Consider the following 19,496-nt stretch of genomic DNA (forward strand, 5'->3'; position numbering starts at 1 on the left):
GTCGGTCGCGGAGGCCGCAAACCGGAACTCTGCAGTTCCGGTTTGCGGCCTCCCCGTGATAGTTTCGCCGTCAATATAAAAGCGGTACTCGCTGCACGCGCGGTTGGCATCGGACACGATCAGCTATGCAGGTTTTGTGCCATTCTTGGTCTACCAAAACCGCAGCATCAAAAGACGTTCTACAACACTGCCAAGAAAGTTCATGTTGCGGCCACAAAAGGCGCCTCTGACAACCTTGCTGAAGCAAGGCAAGTAACTGCGTTGCAAGCTGATCAGACTGACCTCAGTGTGATTTTTGATGGTACTTGGCAGAAGCAAAGACACGAGACACAACAGCACTGCCATTTCTCTTGACACTGGTCTCTGCCTGGATTTTGAGGTGCTGTCAAACTACTTGTACTTGTAGCCGCCACCAAAAGCTTGATGAGCAAGAGGAGGAAGTGTGGCAAGCCTTTCATGCCTCTTGTGTGTGAAAAAAATGTTGACTGCTCATCCCATGCCATGGAGACGGAAGCAGCACTGCGCATCTGGCACAGGACGCTATCGTACAACCTGCAGTTCACTGTAGTGGAGACTGCCACTGCCCTCACAGGGTTGTGGTTCAACAGAGGCCACACTAGCTTTGAGCAAGTTCTCCAAGAACTGGGAATCTTCCCTTCAGAAGAACTGGCCAGACTAAGCAATGCAAGTGACCAGCGGAGGGTCAGGCAGATGTGTGCAAAGCTGACTGCTAAGGCTAGCCCCACTGCCGCAGCCTGGTGAAACGGTCCCACACCAAGGACTACCCCAGCAAAAACCGTGAGGGTGCAACTTATGCAGCAGGAGCATTCTAGTTTTAGTACCTCAATGTGGACATTTCAGACTGTATCCCCACCAAATTTCATGTTGTTCGAGCAAGAATTTCTGAATCTGCCAATGAAATAAACTTTCAATTGCGTTTTTCTCAGCTTGTTGTTTTTGTCCGTTTTCTGAGTTTGTGCACACTTATTTTCCCAGTTAAAGTTGTCGTATCAGGATGAAATTTTGCACAAATGTTCATTATAACACGTAGAGTGCACAAATCTTGTTCATTATGCAATTTGTGTCCTTAGATATTTCTGGCGGTCATGAAACAAAAATATACAGAACAAAAAAAGGCACACTACCAGTCATTTTTTTTTCGTGGTGAGGAAAATGATGATGAGGCTTTTTTAGGTAGATTTGTGCACTCTGCAGTTCATAAGGAACCACCTAGGCTATTTTAAAAGTTTCAGAAAAAATTTTTACTATAAATAAAAGTGTGCACAAAAAAGCCATTTTTCTGAAAGCCATGCTACGTAACATTTTATCCGGAGCAGCTATTCAAAATCTGATTACATATATGACCAGAGGAGCTCAATCTCTATAAGCTGTGAAAATTTCAGCCTCCTAACTTCATTATTAAAAAAAAAGTTGTTTGGACCCAACAATCAATCGCGGGTCTAAAATGCAGCTGGGAAGGACATAGGAAGCATACCTTTTGTGTTTGCGAGGCTAGAATTTCAGGGGCATTAGTTTGGGAGGATGATGAATGTGTGCTAGGGAGGGGGCCTATCGAACCTTTTTTGTAATGCGCATATACAGTAAAACCTCGTTTTAAGAGACTCTCAAGTTAGCCAGAAAATGGGTCTCTAGTAACCAAGGTCTCTTGTATGCAATGTTGCTAACATGGCGAACCTAGGAAAACCAACCAATTTGCTTTCCTTCAAATGTCTCTTATAACCAAATGTCTCTTATAACAGTGTCTCTTGTAACGAGGTTTTGCTGTATCGGTGTTTTAAACACCAGCATGTGGGAAGGAGTTATTTAGTTACTGCCTGTTGATTCATGGCACTATCCGATCACCTTGCATGAACAGGACTTACCTCCACACTGCAAAATGGTCAACTTGGAATTACAGGTGCCGTGTGTGCAGACCTAATGACCGCGTGTAAAACTGCTTTCCTTGTTGCTTGTGTTCTGTTTGGTGGGCCTTGCATTGCTGCCAATAATTTAACAGCTGTGGGTGGGATGCAACAAGTGAGGACTGGTAATGTCGTGCATCAGCAACCTTGGAGATGTCTTGGACGACTTGCATGTGGTTGCGCTTTGCAGGTGGTGGCAATGGCGGTGGCAACGGCAACGAGCAGCGTTCGGATGATCCGTATGCGGGGCTCATGACCCAAAAGGAGAAAGACTGGCTGATAAAGATCCAGCTTCTTCAGGTCCAGCCAGAGAACCCAGAAGTGGACGACTACTACTACGTGGTACGTGGCTGTTTGCGCTGCCAGCGGGAACGGGGTGGAATCGAGTCTCTGGGCGACTTTCCCTTACCATGTCTTGCCTCCCCAACAATTTGCTCGTGTACTGAACTCACTCGCGTAATGAACCCTCCCCCCACTTGGCTTCTTGAAAATATATTTTTTTGTCATTTTGAATGAAAAATGCAGCGGGCGTATGTTATTATCTCGGAATGGTTGCCGATGCCGTAGACCTTTGCAGTAACTTGATATCGCGCCACAGTACGTGCAGAAATGCTAAAAAGGCATTCTAACAAAAATAAATCTCAACAGTAGCAGGAGGTGTGAGCGGGAATGCCGTGGCTCACAATTTAAAAATTGCGCACTTGCGGAGCGCCACCTGCTGAAAGCAAGACAAACGTTCTTGAGCCATAAAAACGTTGCTGCGTGCGAACAAAGCACAAAACGTACTCCGCACTCCTTCCCTGCTCTGTGCTGTTTTGGTGGCGTGTGAACAAAGCAGTAAACGTACTCCGCACTCCTCTGCTCTTGCTGTTCTGTGACTTCACCGTTACGTTCCGTGGTTTTGTTGTTTCGACCTTTTTGTGTTTCGACCTTTTTTTGCACTCCTGGTGCGCGCTGTACGCTGGGCCAGTACATGAGCTACACAGCCGGGTTTAAACTATGTCACCGCACACCCAAAGCACTGCTTTCGCAAAATAACAACAGAAATGGTCTGGAGGGTGTGTTTGATAGCATATATGACAGTCAGCGTTTTAATTATTTTTTACAGCATTCACGCTGTTTCGTTACCTGGCTGCTCCTTGGGCTCCTGCCTCCTGAAGATCTCCTTTTCCTTTGTCCCTCTGTGTTCGGTTGCCGACAGTAGGTTGGCCCAATCGTGAGGCCTAAGCAATGTTGGTGATGGGGAAAAATGTGGTTTAGAGGGAACTGTTTGGTCGACACGCTGGAAATCCTTGTACGTGATTCGACAAAATGGCCCTGAAGCAGGGCTTGAGTGAGCTTTTCGGATGCCTGGGGGTGAAAGAGCGCCGTCTAATCTGCGGCATTATTTTGTCAAAACGGTCGGTATAACCAGAGTTAACAGCGGTCAAAGCAACTTGGGTACCCTTCTTTGGTTGTCTGAAAACAGCAGTTGTTTTTCTTTCCGTACCTTCTTTTTTTCTGGTGGCGGTCTACTTTGAAGCCATAGCAATCTTGAGCTTCAGCCTGGGGTAGCTTCCCCCTTTGTGATGGCAGTAGCGCCAGAGATTAAAAAAAAAAGGGAAAGGCATGATGAGTTTTCAAGGGGATTCGATGGTTTTTGTTGTGCATACATACTTTTAATGTTTGTGTCGTACAGGACAACGATTGCATGCATATTGGTCCCCAGGCACTCTGAGGTAACTTTTACTGTTACCCCGCGCTCTCCAGTCTCCACAATGGTTTGTGCAGGCCCGGGAATTAATTCGGAGCAGTCTTTTGCTTCTACATATATATATATATATATATATATATATATATTTTTTGCGGTGCGTTTGTTATAGAACGCTTCAGTAGTGGCGTGGGAGCAGTTTGTCGGCTTCAAATGCTTGCTTCTTTGCTCAGTGCGTTGAATTGCTGCAGACGGTTTGGTGTCAACTGCCTAATATCGTGCAAATACCGTATTTTCGCGCGTATAACCCGCCCCTGCATATAATCCGCACCCCCACTTTCAGTCCGCCGGAAAAGGAAAAAACAATTCTCACGTATTGCCCGCAAATTTGATACAGGAAAGGCTGCACAAAAGCTACTGCTCAAGCAACACATCACATACTACGTAGACAGAAAAGGTGTTTATTTAGCAAATAGAATGCACTGACTGCCAGGCGAAAGTCCCAATTCACCGAGTGTCACTGCTCTCGCTAGAGCTATCACTTGAGCCACAGTCCTCACTGTTGTACACAAGGTCATCTTCACGGCACAACGCGCATTGTCGTGAAGCTGCACTAAAGGAAAAACCCCGCGTATTATTCACACCCCTACTTTGCCACTGAAATTTTCTCATTTTTTGGTGCGGGTTATACGCGCGGAAAGATGGTAACTTGGCATTCCGAACCCCATTTCTCTTTCCCTTGTTCGTGATTCCGTGATCTAAAAATTTGTTCAGCTCCTGTTGTCGTTCAATTCAGAGCCTGTCCACCGGTAGTGCGAGGGTGATCAGGTGGAGAAGGCTGAATAAGGCAAAAGAAAGGGGAAAGGACAAACAATAGAGAGATGAAAGAACAGAGAGAAGGAGGGTGCATCCCCACTGGCTTCAGGAGGACGTGTTGTTCAAAAACGGCACACATCTGAGTTTTTTCAGCGAAACGCAGGGAACCAATCCTTGCCGAATATTATACCCCTGCTACACCAGCGTCCGAATGTCATTTGAACCAACTGTCATTTGACTCAAATGCCAAGTTTTCATACTCTCAAAACCAGTGGGTCAGTTGCAAAAAAAAAAAAAAAAAAACTACGCAAACAGCCACCACATTAGAGTCAAAACTGGTGTCTCTTCTAATTTTATATCATTCTACTGCCTTAGACCGCTCCAAAATTTTATTGTTGTACAGTCGAATCCCGCTACAACGAAATTGACGGGACATGCGAAAAATTTCGTTGAAGCGAAAATTCGTTGAGGCGAAATCTGCCCCAACACACCACGGAAAGGCCAGAAAAATAGCCCCGTGCGTTTCCGCAACATTGGCAGCATAATACAATGTTTAGAAAAAGGAATGACGCGCAATAACTCATGTTTATTCGGATAACAAACATACCAATGGTTATCTGTTTTTTCACCACCCAAAGAACCGCTCAAAGAACGCAGGCGTGTCCACCGAGCTGATTACTTGCAGATAGCTGCTAGGCCGTAGGAAGCCCCCCTCTCGCTTGTGGCAGGAGCAGTGCCGTTATCTTATCCTCTGACAGGGCACGGTAGCTACTGACCTTGGCAGGCAAGACGCGCGCGCTTGCATTTAACATGACCGCGCGCTCGCGACTAAGATAGGATGACTAGGCTTCAAGACCAAATGCGCAAACATGATTTTCGCTCTTGGCTTTGAAGAATGGTAGAAGGAAAACGGCAAGGACAGCTGGTCACAACGCATACATGACGGCACCGCGCCAGCAGCGGAGCACATTCATGCAATTTCAACTGGATACGGATTGGCTGTAGCTCTGCGGCTCCGCCTTGGCGAAGCGGGCCTGCGCCTCGTGTAAAGACGGCCAGCCACATCGTTATCACCATCAAGCAATGGCGTGTGCCTATGAGTTATTTTTTGTTTTGTTTTGGGTGGCGGTGTGGTCGCAACGCACTTTTTCGGTGAAACTAAGCGTCCAGAATGTATAAAAAGTTACAGATAGCTGGCGCTATGCTTATTTTATTGTAAAATAATTGTTCAAACCCAGCCCAAATCATCGAAAATTTCGTTGAAGTGAAAGCAAGCCTGACAAATGGTTCGTTGTGGCGAGGACTTGGTTGCATTGACTTCTATGGCTAGCTGACGGGGAATTGGAAATATTTCGTTGAAGCGGAAATTTCGTTGAAGCGGCGTTCGTTGTAGCGGGGTTCGACTGTATTATTGTACGAAAATGGAACGGGGTGACGACAGTGCAACTACAGCACGGCGAGCAATTGTGAAAGCTTTCAAATGCCATCAAATTGTAGTGTGGCACGGTGGATTCTGAATGGCATTCGAAGCGGTGCATTCTGAATGGCATTTGGACCCTAGTATAGCCGGGGTAGAGACCAAGTGTAACGACTGAGGCCTGCTTTTAGGCCTAGTTAGGAGTTGAGATGGGGAGAGAGGTTGAATCGTAACGAGGCATGTGAATGGGCAGAAGCGAGTTGAGGGCTTGCTCTTCTGCCTCCCAGATGTCCACCAAGAAGAAGGCGGAGCGGCGGGAGTCTCCGACAGTGGACAACGGGGACGGCGACAAGCTGCGCTTCATCCGGCCCGAGCGAGTGCGCACAGAGTCCAAGAGCTACACGCCGAGTGAGTGTGCCTCTCTGTGCTCCTCCTCCCCCACTCTGTGCTCGAGCGAGGGAGGGCATCTCCAGGGAAGCAAGCTTTCTCGTCACCCCAGTGACGGTCCTCCCCCTTCTCGTCCCAATGATGCAGTCCAGTTTGAGCGGTCGCTGGGCAAGCTCCAGGTGGTGAGCGTCAACTACCCGCGCAAGATCCTCGACATGGGCGTCCAGCGGCTGTCCGAGGACGAGGAGCGCAAGGTGCCCCCCGACCGCCACCTGCTCTGGTTCCGGCAGCTGCTGCTGGACATCGAGAAGGTGGGCAGGGGGAGGGGCTCTGGACGTGAGGCTGTGCAAAGGATCAAGGGGTCGTGGGGTGTATTTGTGGGGCGCTGGCAAGTTACAGGCGGCCACAGCAGAAAGAGGCCCGGGGTATTGATGACTGATTGTGGGGTTTAACGCGCCGACGCAACACAGGCGATGAGGCGCGCCGTAGTGGAGGGCTCCGGATTAATTTTGACTACCTGGGGATCTTTAACGTGCGCCGAAATATCGTACACACGGGCATTTGTGCTTTTCCTCTCCACCGGAAAAGCGGCCGCCACGGCCGGGAATCGAACCCACGACCTCGTGCTCAGCAGCGCAATGCCTTAGCCACTCAGCCACCGCGGCGGGTCCTTGTAGGGGTTGATGAGAGGTCCAGCTAAGCGAAAAAGGGCATTGGAGGGGGCCAGCCCACAGATGCTGCAAGGGTGGGCTGGCCCCCTGCTGTAACTGAGCCCGACATGTAGTTCGAGCGCCAACAGATAACATGTGTGCTTGTTATCTTACCTAAAATCCCGGGCTTTCTCTTTGCTTCGGGAATCCTTCACAAGATGTTGTACATTCAGTATTGGAGCAAACACATTCTCATAGTTGTTTAATGGGCATCTACAAGTTGTCTGCCTTGGGTGTTGAGGAACTGTCCTTGGACAGGAATGGCCAGCCGCAAAATTGGACGAGGCCTTGCATTTTGGACAGGATCTTGAGATTTCAACATAGAGAGCCATGGCAAAAGAAGGCAGTATCTCTACCAAGCACAACGTTATCGCTGCTCCTTCTTTCAGTGCGCGAAAGTGTGGGCGCAGCATGTGGCCTGGCCAGTAGACCTCTCGTGGGCACTTCAATTTATCATTTCGGACTGCTCTAAAACTGCTCCACAATTGCTCCAGAACTGCTCCAGAGCTGTTCAAGAACTGCTCCAGAGCACCTACATATCCTTTCCTTGCCTATGGAATTTCTCTTGCGAGAGCAGTCCTGGACTGCCCACGAACTGCTCAGAACTGCTCTGGACAGGCAAATAAAAGAGACTGTCTCTCCCTGTCTTGCGCTTGCAGATGTACTCGGCAGTGCTGGAGCATGAGGACCCCAGCTGCTCCCCGGAGCGCCAGGCGGAGATAGCCCAGAAGCTCTTCCAGGAGCTGCATCCGTCGGACGAGCGCTTTGTCAAGGTGGTCGGCGTTCGGAAGGGGCGCTCCCTCGCACTCCGCGTGCTTCCCAAGCTCAAGCCCGTGAGTGCCTGCCCTCCCAGTCCCGCTCCCCCCTCATTGGCAACACGTGACAGTCACCGCTGTTGAAGTTCTAGTTTTATGGTTTCCTCGTGGATGAATAACCTTCACTTTGAAACCAATGAAATTGCTTTCATGGGGAACATGGGGGAAAAAGGAAGCAAAGGAGACATGGGGAAAAGGAAGCAACAGCATGGCGCTAGCACACAGCTCTAATGCATGCGTGATGCCTTGTTCGAATTGCATGGCGTTCAAGTAGCCTCCCGAGTGCCTTTCAATTTTTCAGATTTTCTCCTTCATTTTTTTTATTGGGGAATAAAAAGAAAGGCCCGCAAGTTCGGACTTCGGAAATGACTGAAAGTGTCCCCAAGCCTGGATTCCTGAAGTGAATCATGGCACTTGGTGTAATGGGATCTTGACTTTGATTCTGTGGAAGTGTCGCTGAGGGAGATGGGATCGGGTTGACTTGCATGCCTTCGCGTAGCCTGGACGTAATGTGTCTGTTATGGGGATTTGCGACTATCGAGAGGCTGTGTGTGATGCTGATCTAGAAAGCTAGAGTGCTTGAACCAGAGTTGCGATCGACCACGCAGCATCGCGAAGGCGCCACTGAGGGTTAATCAACTCGCAAGAGGGTGAGTTGATTAAGGGGGGACGCGGGTCTTAGAATGGTCAAAAATGGCCAAAATATCGATTTTGAGAAAATCCAATTTTTGGAATTATTGTACCTTCAAGCACCTGCCTTCAAAATATCAACCCGAAATTCCATCGGGAAATACTCTAAAATCATGTTTTGAAACGCCTCGAGGGCCACGAAATGCCCCAAATTGGGCAAAAGTTGCTTCAAATTCCCGCGCGCCCCGCGGGCGAAGCAGCCGACCGATCGCCGCCATCTTGGTCTTGTTTTGGAGCTTGTTTCTTTGTGCGCATTTTGCGGTATCTCAAAATGGCGTCGCTTGAGTAGAGCGACCGCCCTTGCCAGTTTTCCGAAGGCACCTTCTCGGCCGCCGATTGGCTAGAGCGGGCGCGCGCGGTTTGAGTTGGCCATACGACCCCTCCCATTGGTCGGCGCGACTGCTGTCATGGCGGTCGCCATCATGGCGTCTGCTACGCGCGTCTGACGGAGTCCGCTCTTCTGGCGCAGCGCTCGCTTAGAGCAGTTTTTTTTTACAGTTTCTTCTAATTCTTCCATCGCGTACTTTCGTGAATGATGCCAGGAGACGTACGTTTGAAGAAGACGACCCGTCATGCGCACGGGAAGCGAAAGCGTCGCCCGCCTATCCCAAGGTCGCGTGGTGCGACTTCGGGCCGCTCGACTCCGCCGGATGAGAATCGTTCGCCGCCTCGTATTGCCTCGCCTGCCCCATCGCCTGACCAACCACCTCCGGAATCCATACCTGGTCCAAGCACATCCTGCCGGCTTGACACGAGGTATTACACGGCGGAGGAGATCGCCGCGCGTACGGAACACGCGGACGAGGTCAAGCGCGGAATGGAGACCAAGTCAGCAACGCAGCGGAAATTCGACCTCCTTGAAGTGGATTTGGCGCACTCAGAGGAAGAATCCGGCACAGATTTTGTCCTAGTGGATTTTGCAATACTGAAGGACCTTTTTGCGCACGTCAGGTGCGGCAAGTGCGGGCTGGCGGCGCCGGATTTGAGGAAGCCTGACCGGCAGTACGGCCTCGCCGTGAAGCTCGAGGTGACGTGCTCGGTTTGTGAACACCGTGTGGAACGTTTTTCCTCGCCAAGGACCGAAGGATCTGGCAATATCACTCTTTTTGAAGTGAATATGAGGGCCTTGAAAAGTATTCAAAGCATCGGGAAGGGGGTGACTGCTCTGTCAGATTTTTGTGCTGGTATGAACTTATCCCACCGAGGCCTGCACCACAAGACATTCCAAGCGCACTTGAGGAAAGTGGTTCAGGTTTGCGAGGACACTGCAGCAGCCTCTGAAGCTGATAGTGTGCGTGCCATCAAGGACTTGTACTCGGACCTTGGTCAGCCGCCAAACAACATAGATGTGATGTTTGATGGCACGTGGATGACAAGGGGACAGTTGTCACACATTGGAGTGGGCTGCATCATTGAAGTGTACACCGGCTTAGTGATTGATCATGTAGTCCTCTCTAACTTTTGCTTAGGTTGCGCCATCGGACCCAAAGCTTCAGATGAGGGCTACGAAGATTGGCTGGCAGACCATGAGTGTCAGCGAAACATTGACTGTGGTGCAGGACGCATGGAGGTAGAGGCAGCCCTGATAATGTTCAAGCGCTCGCTCTCCAAGAATGGGCTGCGGTACACAACCGTGATGTCCGATGAAGGAAAAAGGCGTCTATGGGTTTATCCCCATAGGCCAAGAAAGTTTGCCTTTCGGCTACATTTATTTTCCCCAAAAGACTCTTTTGAGGGCCAACAACATGATGCATTTGCGGAAAACGCACTGCGCAGTGTCCCACCCCTGTATCCTCTCAAACTTCCAGCATAAAAACCGCGAATGAAATAGCCTCACCAAAGAACAAAAAAAGGGGCACCTAAAGCAAGTTTCACCCTCATACTTTTGCCGTACACAATATTGTGGGTACCACCGTGCACTGTAATAGATGATGGCACTTCACGAAGGACTGTTGCAGTTTTCACGACGCCAGCAAGACACCACCAGATTTCACAACGCTAACAAAATGCCAACCGATTCGAAGTCGATAAATTTTGCTAAATTCCTGATGGGGTCCGTTACTTGGCCTTTTGTATCTCCAGTTCTAGTTGACATTTTTGGAATCCAAAGACAGATTTGAAAATGGGAAGAACATGTCTTTGTTACTGGGAAATTTTGAAGCTACACTACTGACGGTTCATCTCATAACACATGGCCAAACTTCAAATGCAGTTTTCTCAGTTTCATATTTTTGGTCACTTCCCTCAGCCTTACGCAGCTTTTTGGAAACTTCTTTTTGCTTCATAAGGTCAATCTTGGTACCATTTTTTTCAGTACAGCCTGAGGCAGCCGATGACATTCTTAGTTTTTCTGTTTAGGCTACGCATAAATAATGACTTGCAGTTATTTTGATGAGCCAAAATATCCAATACTGCCATTTTTTGTACTTGACATATTTTTTTAGGATGCCGTGACTTTAGAGAAAAACGAAGAATGTCATCGGGTATGGGAACACTCTGGCTATCCATTCATGTAATTAAAAGCGACAAAATGCAATGCGAAAGTTCATTAAAGCTGCGTAAGAAATTACCTAATTGCGGTTTAGACTTTGTATGATAACTTTTGAACTTACAGCACCAGCTCAAATATAATTGCATATTTGAAATCTACAGAGAAAAGCACATCCGTGTGCAAATTTTCATAAGTTTCTACCCATAAATAAAAAAGTTAGTTTTAAGACCCTCGTCCCCCCTTAAGGGGGCTCAATGGTCTTGAACCAAAAAAGTTTATTTTGTAGTTATGATGATGAAAATTGGGGGGCACATGTAGTTTTTCATTCTGATTGTAGATATAAAATTTGTTTTTGAGTAAAATGATTATATTCAAATTTATTTGGATTTTCATATTCAATTTTTTGACAGCCTTTGTAAAAAAACTGCTGGAGCGATGCAGCTAAACAGGGAACCAGTGAACTGTGCACAAATCAAAGAGTGCAATAAGACTAACATTATCATTCTATCTGGTCTGTAGCATAAGTTACGACCATTTGAAGTTTGGGTTTGGAAGGCAAAACTGGTTTTTCTGGTTGCCACCTTTTGAAATCGCGTACAAGTTTACATTAATTCTAACTTCTAGGTTTGAGGTACCTCTGCTAACCAATTATAAATAATGCATATTAAACAACTACTGAACAAACAAAATGCAAAATCTGCGTCCCATATTGGATGGTTTGAACATTCAGCTTCACAAAGCAAGAGAAATGATCTTCCTAGCTGCACTGCATGCTGTGATGTACCTCTCGAGAATTTCCTATCCCTAAGATACCACTTGTAGTGTTTTTTTTTTTTTTTTTGAATTTGGGTTTTTATGGCTATTGTGAGTACCCGGTACTGTTCCAAGTATTTTGGAGGGAAAACTGCAAATCAGGAGTAAGTGATACCTGAAAAGATGCCTTTTTGGACGATTTTTCTGCCCCAAAGACCCGTGTGCCCCCTTAGAGAGGCAGTCTTTGATTTGATCGTCCCCTGATGGTCCTCCCTGTCGACAGGAGCAGCAGGTGGCCCTGATGGCAGCCCTGCTGCGGCACTTGGCGTGGCTGCAGCGGCGAGACCTGAAGGACGGCGTCCTGGACCGGGGCGTGCCCAGTGCCTTAGCGGTCATCCAGGGGGCACCCACGCTCAGCGACCTCATCCAGCTGGCCGCCAGCCTGCTTATGAACCCGGGGGCCGCCTTCCCCGGCACGGTAAGGGCGCACTTCGCTACTGCTCCGTCCGCTTTTGCACTGCCAGTAGTAATGGTGACTGCTGCACCGCCGGGCGAGGCCAGCGATTTTTGGGCTTGACATGATGTGCTGCTGCCGCCGAACCCCGCGCTCTCCAGTCTCCACAATGGTTTGTGCAGGCACGGAATTAATTCGCAGCGCAGTCTCTCTCTCTCTCTCTCTCTCTCTCTCTCTCTCTCTCTCTCTCTCTCTCTCTCTCTCTCTCTCTCTCTCCTCTCTCTCTCTCTCTCTCTCTCTCTCTCTCTCTCTCTCTCTCTCTCTCTCTCTCTCTCTCTCCTTCCTCCTCTTCTTCTTGGTGCGTTTGCTATAGAACGCTTCAGTAGTTGCGTGGGAGCAGTTTCTCGGCTTCAGATGCTTGCCTCTTCGCTCAGTGGGCCATTTTGTGCTTTTGCGTTGAATAGCTGCGGACGGTTTGGTGTCAACCGCCTAATATCGTGCAAATACCGTATTTTCGCGCGTATAACCCGCCCCTGCATATAATCCGCAGCCCCACTTTCAGCCCGCCGGAAAAGAAAAAAAAAATACTCGTGTACTGCCCGCACATTTGATACAGGAAAGGCTGCACCAAAGCTACTGCTTCGAAGCAACACATCACATACTATGTAGACAGAAAAAGCGTATGTTTAGCAAGTAGAATACACCGACTGCAAGGCGAAAGTCACAATTCACTCAGTGTCACTGCTATCGCTAGAGCTATCACTTGAGCCGCGGTCCTCACTGTTGTACACAAGGTCATCTTCGGTTCCATCCATGTTGTTTGTGTTGCAGTATTTTTTTAAAATCTTTTTTGCATCACCCACCTGGAATCGCCCTCCATGCCTTGGCAATGCACTTGCAGAATAGTGCCACGGAAGACTTAGTGAGTGTAACTGCGTAAGAGCTTCACGGCACAACGCGCATTGCCGTGAAGCTGCACTAAGAAAAAACCCCGCGTTTTTTCCGCACCCCTACTTTGCCACTGAAATTTTCGCATTTTTGGTGCGGGTTATACGTGCGAAAATACGGTACAGTGCATATGTGCACTGAGGGTGCGTAACGAGTGCGACCTCGTCTGTGCCCGCTTTGCTGCAGTTTGCCCTGCGTGTGGCGTGTGCCATGGTTGCCCGAGCGGAGTACCACTTTGGTCGGGAGGACTCCAGCACGACCATATGCAACGAGGTGCAGCGGAAGTGGTGAGCCGTTTCTTTCTTCTCGCTGGGAATTGGCGGTAACCCATGCGTGCCTCCAAACACCCGCTTGTAAAGGCAAACAGTTCTCCACTTCTGTTGTTGTTTGGGGTAGTCTTTATTCGTGGCTGCAGTGTCGGCAGCAACGCTTAACACTCGTACTGTGTTCTGTCAGCAATTGGGAACAAAACTTCTAATGAATGGAACAGATGTTCGTGTGCTTTCACGTTCTGTTTGAGATTCCACTTGACGTGTGCGCGCGTGTGTGCAGCTTTAAATGATGCATTGTTCCCTCTTGTTGACCGTATCACTTCAGTTGTGCGTTGTAATCTAAAATGGCTTCATAGTTTTTACATTTACTTGTATACATTTCTGTATATATTATGCATTCTAAAACTTTTTGAAGCTTTACGGTGACCTTGGCTGTTTTTCCACGGAGAGTACCCGTTTTTTTTGTGGTGCAGATTTATTGCATACAAAAAGCATTTTGTCGCAGATTTTGTTTGACTAGTGAGTGCAATGCACGTTGCTTACGAAGCCGAACTGTTGAAAGTTTTACGAGTACAGAATGTGAAGGACTATGATTTGAGGAGTTTCGTCTGAGTGTGAGCCTCGTGCTCTCGCAGGGTGAAGCTGCTCTCAGAGATGGCCGACTCGCTTGTGTCGGCGCACTCGAAGCTTAGCGCCGATGCCGGCAGCGGCGAGGCGGAGAAGAGACCGGACGGCCTGGTGACCACGCTTCGTCTGTTCCCCCACGAGCGGGCGGCGCTTGTGTCTCAGCTTCGCCGGTTCGCGATAAACTTCCCCCTCGTGAGTGCGCTCTCGGGTGACCCCGGAACCACACTGGATTCGTCGGCAGCGCAGGGAAACCTGCACCTACTCCACCAGCAGAATGGATTCGGGGACTCTGTTCTCACCGTGGACTGACTGGTTCTGGGAGTGATCGTGAAGGAAAGGCCAACACTAGATCGACTGGAATGTTCCGCGGCTTGAAGGACTGTTTCTTCCTCCTTTATTTTTCTTTATTTTGTTCTCCTTAGACTTTTTTTTTTTTTTTAATTCTTTGCCTCTGTTGTTTATTTCTGTTCGAGTTTTGTGTAGGCAGCTGATGTTAAAGGTGTGTTTTTCCTTGTGCTACCTGAAGCAGCCTTCTCGAATTTGCATTCCTATCCACTGTTTTTTTTTTAACTATTAGGCTGTCTGCGTTAAGAAGGATGGAAGGTGGCACGGGTAGTACAAGGCAAAAACAGGCTTACTTATCAAGCTTTTTGCAAATGTCTGGAGGACTTGCTGTACGTGCTGTAAACTTTAGAATGTTTCAATTGACTGTGTGACAAAGAGTTGAAAAGGTGAGTTAAAGTGCGCAGTCTTTATAGCAGGTGCTAATCGGTTTACGAATTCCGCCAGCCAGTTTTTTTGCGGAAAGCATGCACAAAACCCTGAAGGCTTACCTGTCCTGTCTTCTCTATCCCCCTTTTTTTCTTATTCCCTTTGTTGCTTTGTTTAACTGTGAGAAGAAAGATTTTGGAAAAGCTGGGAGGTGTTTTTTTAGAACAATTTGGGCTTTGTTTTTAACCTGCGCAATCGAGGCCCGTGCCAGTGAATGGCACGTGTGGTGCTCGCATGTGCAGTGTTTGTGTTTAAAACGCTCCTAGCATAGCTTGGGAAGTGAAGCCTGCACGAGTTCAAAAATGTGCGCGGGTATTGATTCAACAATGTATGCAAAAGTGGCCGCATTTTTGTGTTTCCTCCCGGCATTTTTGCGAGTCTCGTGTGACGGCATTCATTTGTGAGCCATTTGTATCATTTGTTCCTCAAATTGCACCGATGTTAGCTTGCAGAGCTTGTACAAACTTCACTACGCAAAGCTTTTAAAACGTTCATAGGTTCTGCGAAACCGTCGAGATGATGTCTGAGTGCCACGTTATTTATGTAGCATCTCTTCAGAATGTTCATTACGTCCTTTTCTTTCTTCCAAGTTTAATAACGTCTCGCCACCGCGGCCCTGACTCAGTTATGTCCACTCCTTTGAGCTGATGCCGTTAGCTCCTATATCGGTATCGGTGCCCAACAAAATGCCGAACTCCATTTGGCACTCCTCAAGGTTTCGACGCGCGCCTACACTTTAGTGGACGCTGTGATAGAAGCGGGCTTCGAGTGTTGTAAATTTTGGCGACAAGTTGTACTGTAACTACGCGCTTCTCCCCCAGTTCGCCTGCTTTGAGCAGATGTTGTAATTCAGTTTCACCTAGGCTTTGTGTGTTCTTTCGGACAGCGATGCCCTTTTTCGTTTGAGAGGTTTACTGTATAGGATCCCCTTTGCTGTCGCCAGTTCCCCAGCTGTCTTCTGCTCTCGAAGTGCTCCCCTTACATTTGCTTCAGGGGTGTTCTTCTTTCTAATCCGCAGAGCACAAAACTTTCTCAGTGTCACTTTGTGCGTTCCAGGTGAGATTTCCAATTCGTTTATTTTCTTCCGTCTCGAATAACCTGTTTTTCTTCGTGCGTAGTTGAGTTGATGCCTAGTTTCAGCTGTGCTCGTCATTTCGTTCCCTTTTTGTCTTTTGTTGTTGAACGCATTTGTCAGGGCTTCAGCTCGCGCAAGCCATTGGCACACTGTTTTCTGTACCACAGTTCTGGTACGTGGTAAGTTTAGTAGTTGGAGGTTCCGAAAGAAGCATTGTTAGTCACTGTGCATTGTTCATTTCAGAGCAGAGAAGAGTGTCATTGAAACCTCACTTTTCATCTTGCTTTCTAAACACTTCTTTTGTGAAAAGCCATCACTGTACAGTTGTAAACGACTGCTGTGAACATAAATTTGTTGCAAAATTGTCTGGTGTACTTTTTCCGCGTTGAAAGCTCTACTCTCGTAACATTACAAGCCTTTACAACAGTGGGATGATGCTCATTCCCTGAGCTCATCGAACTTGGCGTCTGAATCCCATTTCAGGCGCGAATGCACGTGAATTGTTGAGGAGAACTGCACGCGAGAGATTGCGTCATAAAAGCTGGGCAGATTGTTCTCGAAGGCCGAGCTTGCTGACGTCGGGCGCTCCTCTTGAGGCGCACCCTCACGTGCGCTCGGCTGGTTGAGTTTTCTGGCAACGCTCGACGGCGGGACTAAAAGGCTAAACATCTCTGCTGTTCAAATTTTTGACCTCAAGAGGGAAATTAATGAAAGACTGAACTCATCCCGGAGGTAATGGATCTGTGGCATGGGCGGTGGTCGAAGAGCGAGCAGAATCACGCCGGCGCTCAACCTGTAAGTAAGGACCGAAACGTTCATATTAGATGCGACGCATTTCTTGCTCTCGGGTATGTCCCTCCGTCGTCGCGGCGTCCGCACGCTCACTGCACATGTGCAACTCTCCTCCGTTCTTCTCTCCGACAGCTGTGCGCAGCGCTCTCACTCCGTCTCTTTATCATAACATCTGGTGTGCGCGCGCTTCGCCTACGTTCGTGTCTGCTCCGGCGCGCAAGCGTGCGCATGCGCGGGACTCTGCCCCCGGCTCCTCTCCTTTCAAAAGCGGGAATATAAGCGGGGGAGCGCACGGCGCCGGATCAGTCAATTGCTTGCTCTCGCCCTTGACTTGACTTTGCTTGACGATACCTCCGTGCTTGACTTGAAGAAGATCTTCCGATGAAGACGTGATGGAAGCGACAGTCCCTTCAGCGAGTGGACTGACGCAGTCCAATACCAGCGTCAGTCAAACGCTCATACGAACACATGCAGGTGTTCGTATGAGAACACTTGCATGTGATGGAAATGCATCATACGCGTTCACAACACGTTTCACGCGATTTAGAGAATCAACCCAATGGAAACGCCAATCGAACCCCCCCCCCCACCCCCGATGCATCGCATCACATCAGGGTTCCCTCTCGGGAAGATGGGCGTAATTTTTTTTAACATGAAAGTGTTTTATTCCCGGATACATGAAGATTTCGCTGACGTCATATCCGTCACGGAAGCGACGCCTCGACAACGAAGCAAGCAGCCTGTAAAGGGTGCACCCTTGCACACAGGGTCTTCTTGCGGGGAAGCAACCTTTAGTACTGATGAGTACGCTATACTTAGGGTTGTTCATTTTCGGGTTTTATATTTTAACGAGAAAGTGTTTTATGGCGCGATACCCCAAGATTTCACTGATGTCATATCCGTCACGGAGATGACGCCAGTACACCTTTGCCGAAGCGACCCGCCAGCAGGACGTCGCTTGCCAAGCCCACCCACAAGACAGCCGCTAACCTGCAAATAATGCTCAGCTGCAGTTTTTGCTGCGGAATTTACTTTCGTGTTTTACCGATTCCTATAACGGGAATCAACCAGTTTTTTTCCTTGTTACTACTTGAAAGGAATTGTCTTCATTGCTACTGATTTGCGAAATGGATTACGCGTTACTTTTGATGTGACTTTGATTGAAGAGGGTATCACGCCGGTCATAAGGTGGTAATACAGAGATCAGCAGGATTTAGTAGCAAAAACTGAGCAAAAAACCGATGGGCTAGCATGTGTGTAAACATTGGTGTTACAACAGAATCTCAGAGTTGGGTAGGATTTCACATTTACTTATCACTAGATGTAAAGCAAGGACCTGAAAAGCAACATACCGATAAGTTCAGAATCAGCAACGTCAACGTGTCCAACCAAAACTGGTTCTCGTTACAGTTCTGGCAGTTAGGTCCGGTTTGAGTCAGGCTGTACGAGAGAGGACCGTGCTTTTTGCTGTTTTAAACTGGCAGATAATATGCTGAAAGCAGCATGGACTAATGCCACCACCCACTCACCCTAACCGACCCCTTTTTCCTGAAAGAAATAAACGTTAATCCTCCTAAATTAGCGTCCTAATATGTTTTCGCCGCGCAAAATTTTTTTTCCTAATGGGTTGCTGAACCAGAAATTTCTTCTATCTAAAATATTTCCAGCTAGCAATAGGTAGAATTTCTAGCTATAAATTCAGTTTCTAGCTTATTTGTATTTGGATTGGGAGCTTGTTCCGTCTGGCAGCTACAACTTCCAGCTAGCCTTTGTCAGTCCAGTTGGAAGAAAAAACCTTCAAGCTGGACAAAATCGTCTCTAGCCAGGCTAAGACTTTTTATGGTTAGAAGCTGTCGATTCCAGCTAGAATCTAAACCTAGTCAGAAATAAAGCTGGAAATTATGACTTATTGCTATAAATGCTCTTTCCATTTTCAGGGGGCACGTGCTAATAAACGCAGCTCCCTTCCTAATTATATTCTTCCCCTGACCCACTTTCCCAAGTCTCGCCTTCCTCGCCCTTCCCTTTTTCCCATTTTCCTTTCCCTCTCTTTCCTCCCCTCTCCAACTCCCTCATATCTTCCCCACCCTCTTGCCTGTAATCTCCATCGCCCATCCTTGCTCCTCCGCGCGCATCCCTGTCTCTCCCGTTTTCCTTCCCTCCTCCCTCTCACCCTCCTTCCTGCCCTTTCCCTACTACCCATTTACAGTAGACTAGTGTCACTAGATAAGGTTACAGAGTGTCGGCACTCTTTTCTCCTATATTGTTCCGTGCCGCCGCCGTGATCATTGGTCAGTTCGCATCACGTGACATTTGTTTACACTGCGACGGTTCTTGGGTACCGCCATTTTCTTGTTTATGCATTCTAGTCGGTCAACTCTGGTAGGCTTAGCTTGTTCTCCCTGCTCTGCGGCTGCGCGCGACTTGCGTCGTTCCAGACGCGAATCAAACGTAACGCGCTTCGCAGCATTTCGGCTGCAGAAGTGTGTCCGAAGATGCCGTGTCGCTGCGTCTTCGGCAGTGTTGTTTACAAATGAACTCGTCCAAGTTAGCGGTGAGGACGCCGAAGCGGCAATCTGGCAACACTGATAAGCACAAAAAATGACCGCCGTTGCTAACTTGCGTGCCTCAGTGGCGGTGCTCTGTATCTTATCTAGTGACATTATACTCGGTGACAACTTAATGAACGGGACCGAAAGTTGCCGCTGTGCCTTTTCACCGTAGCCGGATGTTTCTCCGCGCGGCGCAAGTAGGGCGTTACTGGGAATATTTTGAACATGGCGTGAGCCGTTCCCGTGATTTTTTGGACTTGATATGCTTTTAAACGACTCCCGTGACGACAAACAAACTGCGTGAGACAAGGCAG

The 19,496-nt window shown here is 48.2% G+C and overlaps 1 protein-coding gene across 4 annotated transcripts in view; it reads left to right on the forward strand.

The window, feature by feature from the left end:
- Nucleotides 1-16,203, forward strand: part of Patr-1 (Protein associated with topo II related - 1) — a 46,892-nt gene extending 30,689 nt beyond the window's left edge. For all 4 annotated transcript variants that reach the window (XM_077675282.1, XM_077675285.1, XM_077675284.1 and 1 more), the window contains 7 exons: nt 2,113-2,264; nt 6,133-6,253; nt 6,380-6,543; nt 7,602-7,775; nt 11,975-12,169; nt 13,280-13,380; nt 14,001-16,203. In XM_077675282.1, the coding sequence (XP_077531408.1) occupies nt 2,113-2,264; nt 6,133-6,253; nt 6,380-6,543; nt 7,602-7,775; nt 11,975-12,169; nt 13,280-13,380; nt 14,001-14,301 (1,208 nt within the window). In that variant the 3' untranslated portion in view covers nt 14,302-16,203. The remainder of the gene's footprint in view (nt 1-2,112; nt 2,265-6,132; nt 6,254-6,379; nt 6,544-7,601; nt 7,776-11,974; nt 12,170-13,279; nt 13,381-14,000) is intronic.
- Nucleotides 16,204-19,496: the final 3,293 nt, after the last annotated feature.

The sequence above is a fragment of the Haemaphysalis longicornis genome, unplaced genomic scaffold, assembly GCF_048455015.1.
Source record: "Haemaphysalis longicornis isolate Haplotype H1 unplaced genomic scaffold, Haemaphysalis longicornis Haplotype H1 scaffold_6, whole genome shotgun sequence".
Classification (NCBI taxonomy): Eukaryota; Metazoa; Arthropoda; class Arachnida; order Ixodida; family Ixodidae; genus Haemaphysalis; species Haemaphysalis longicornis.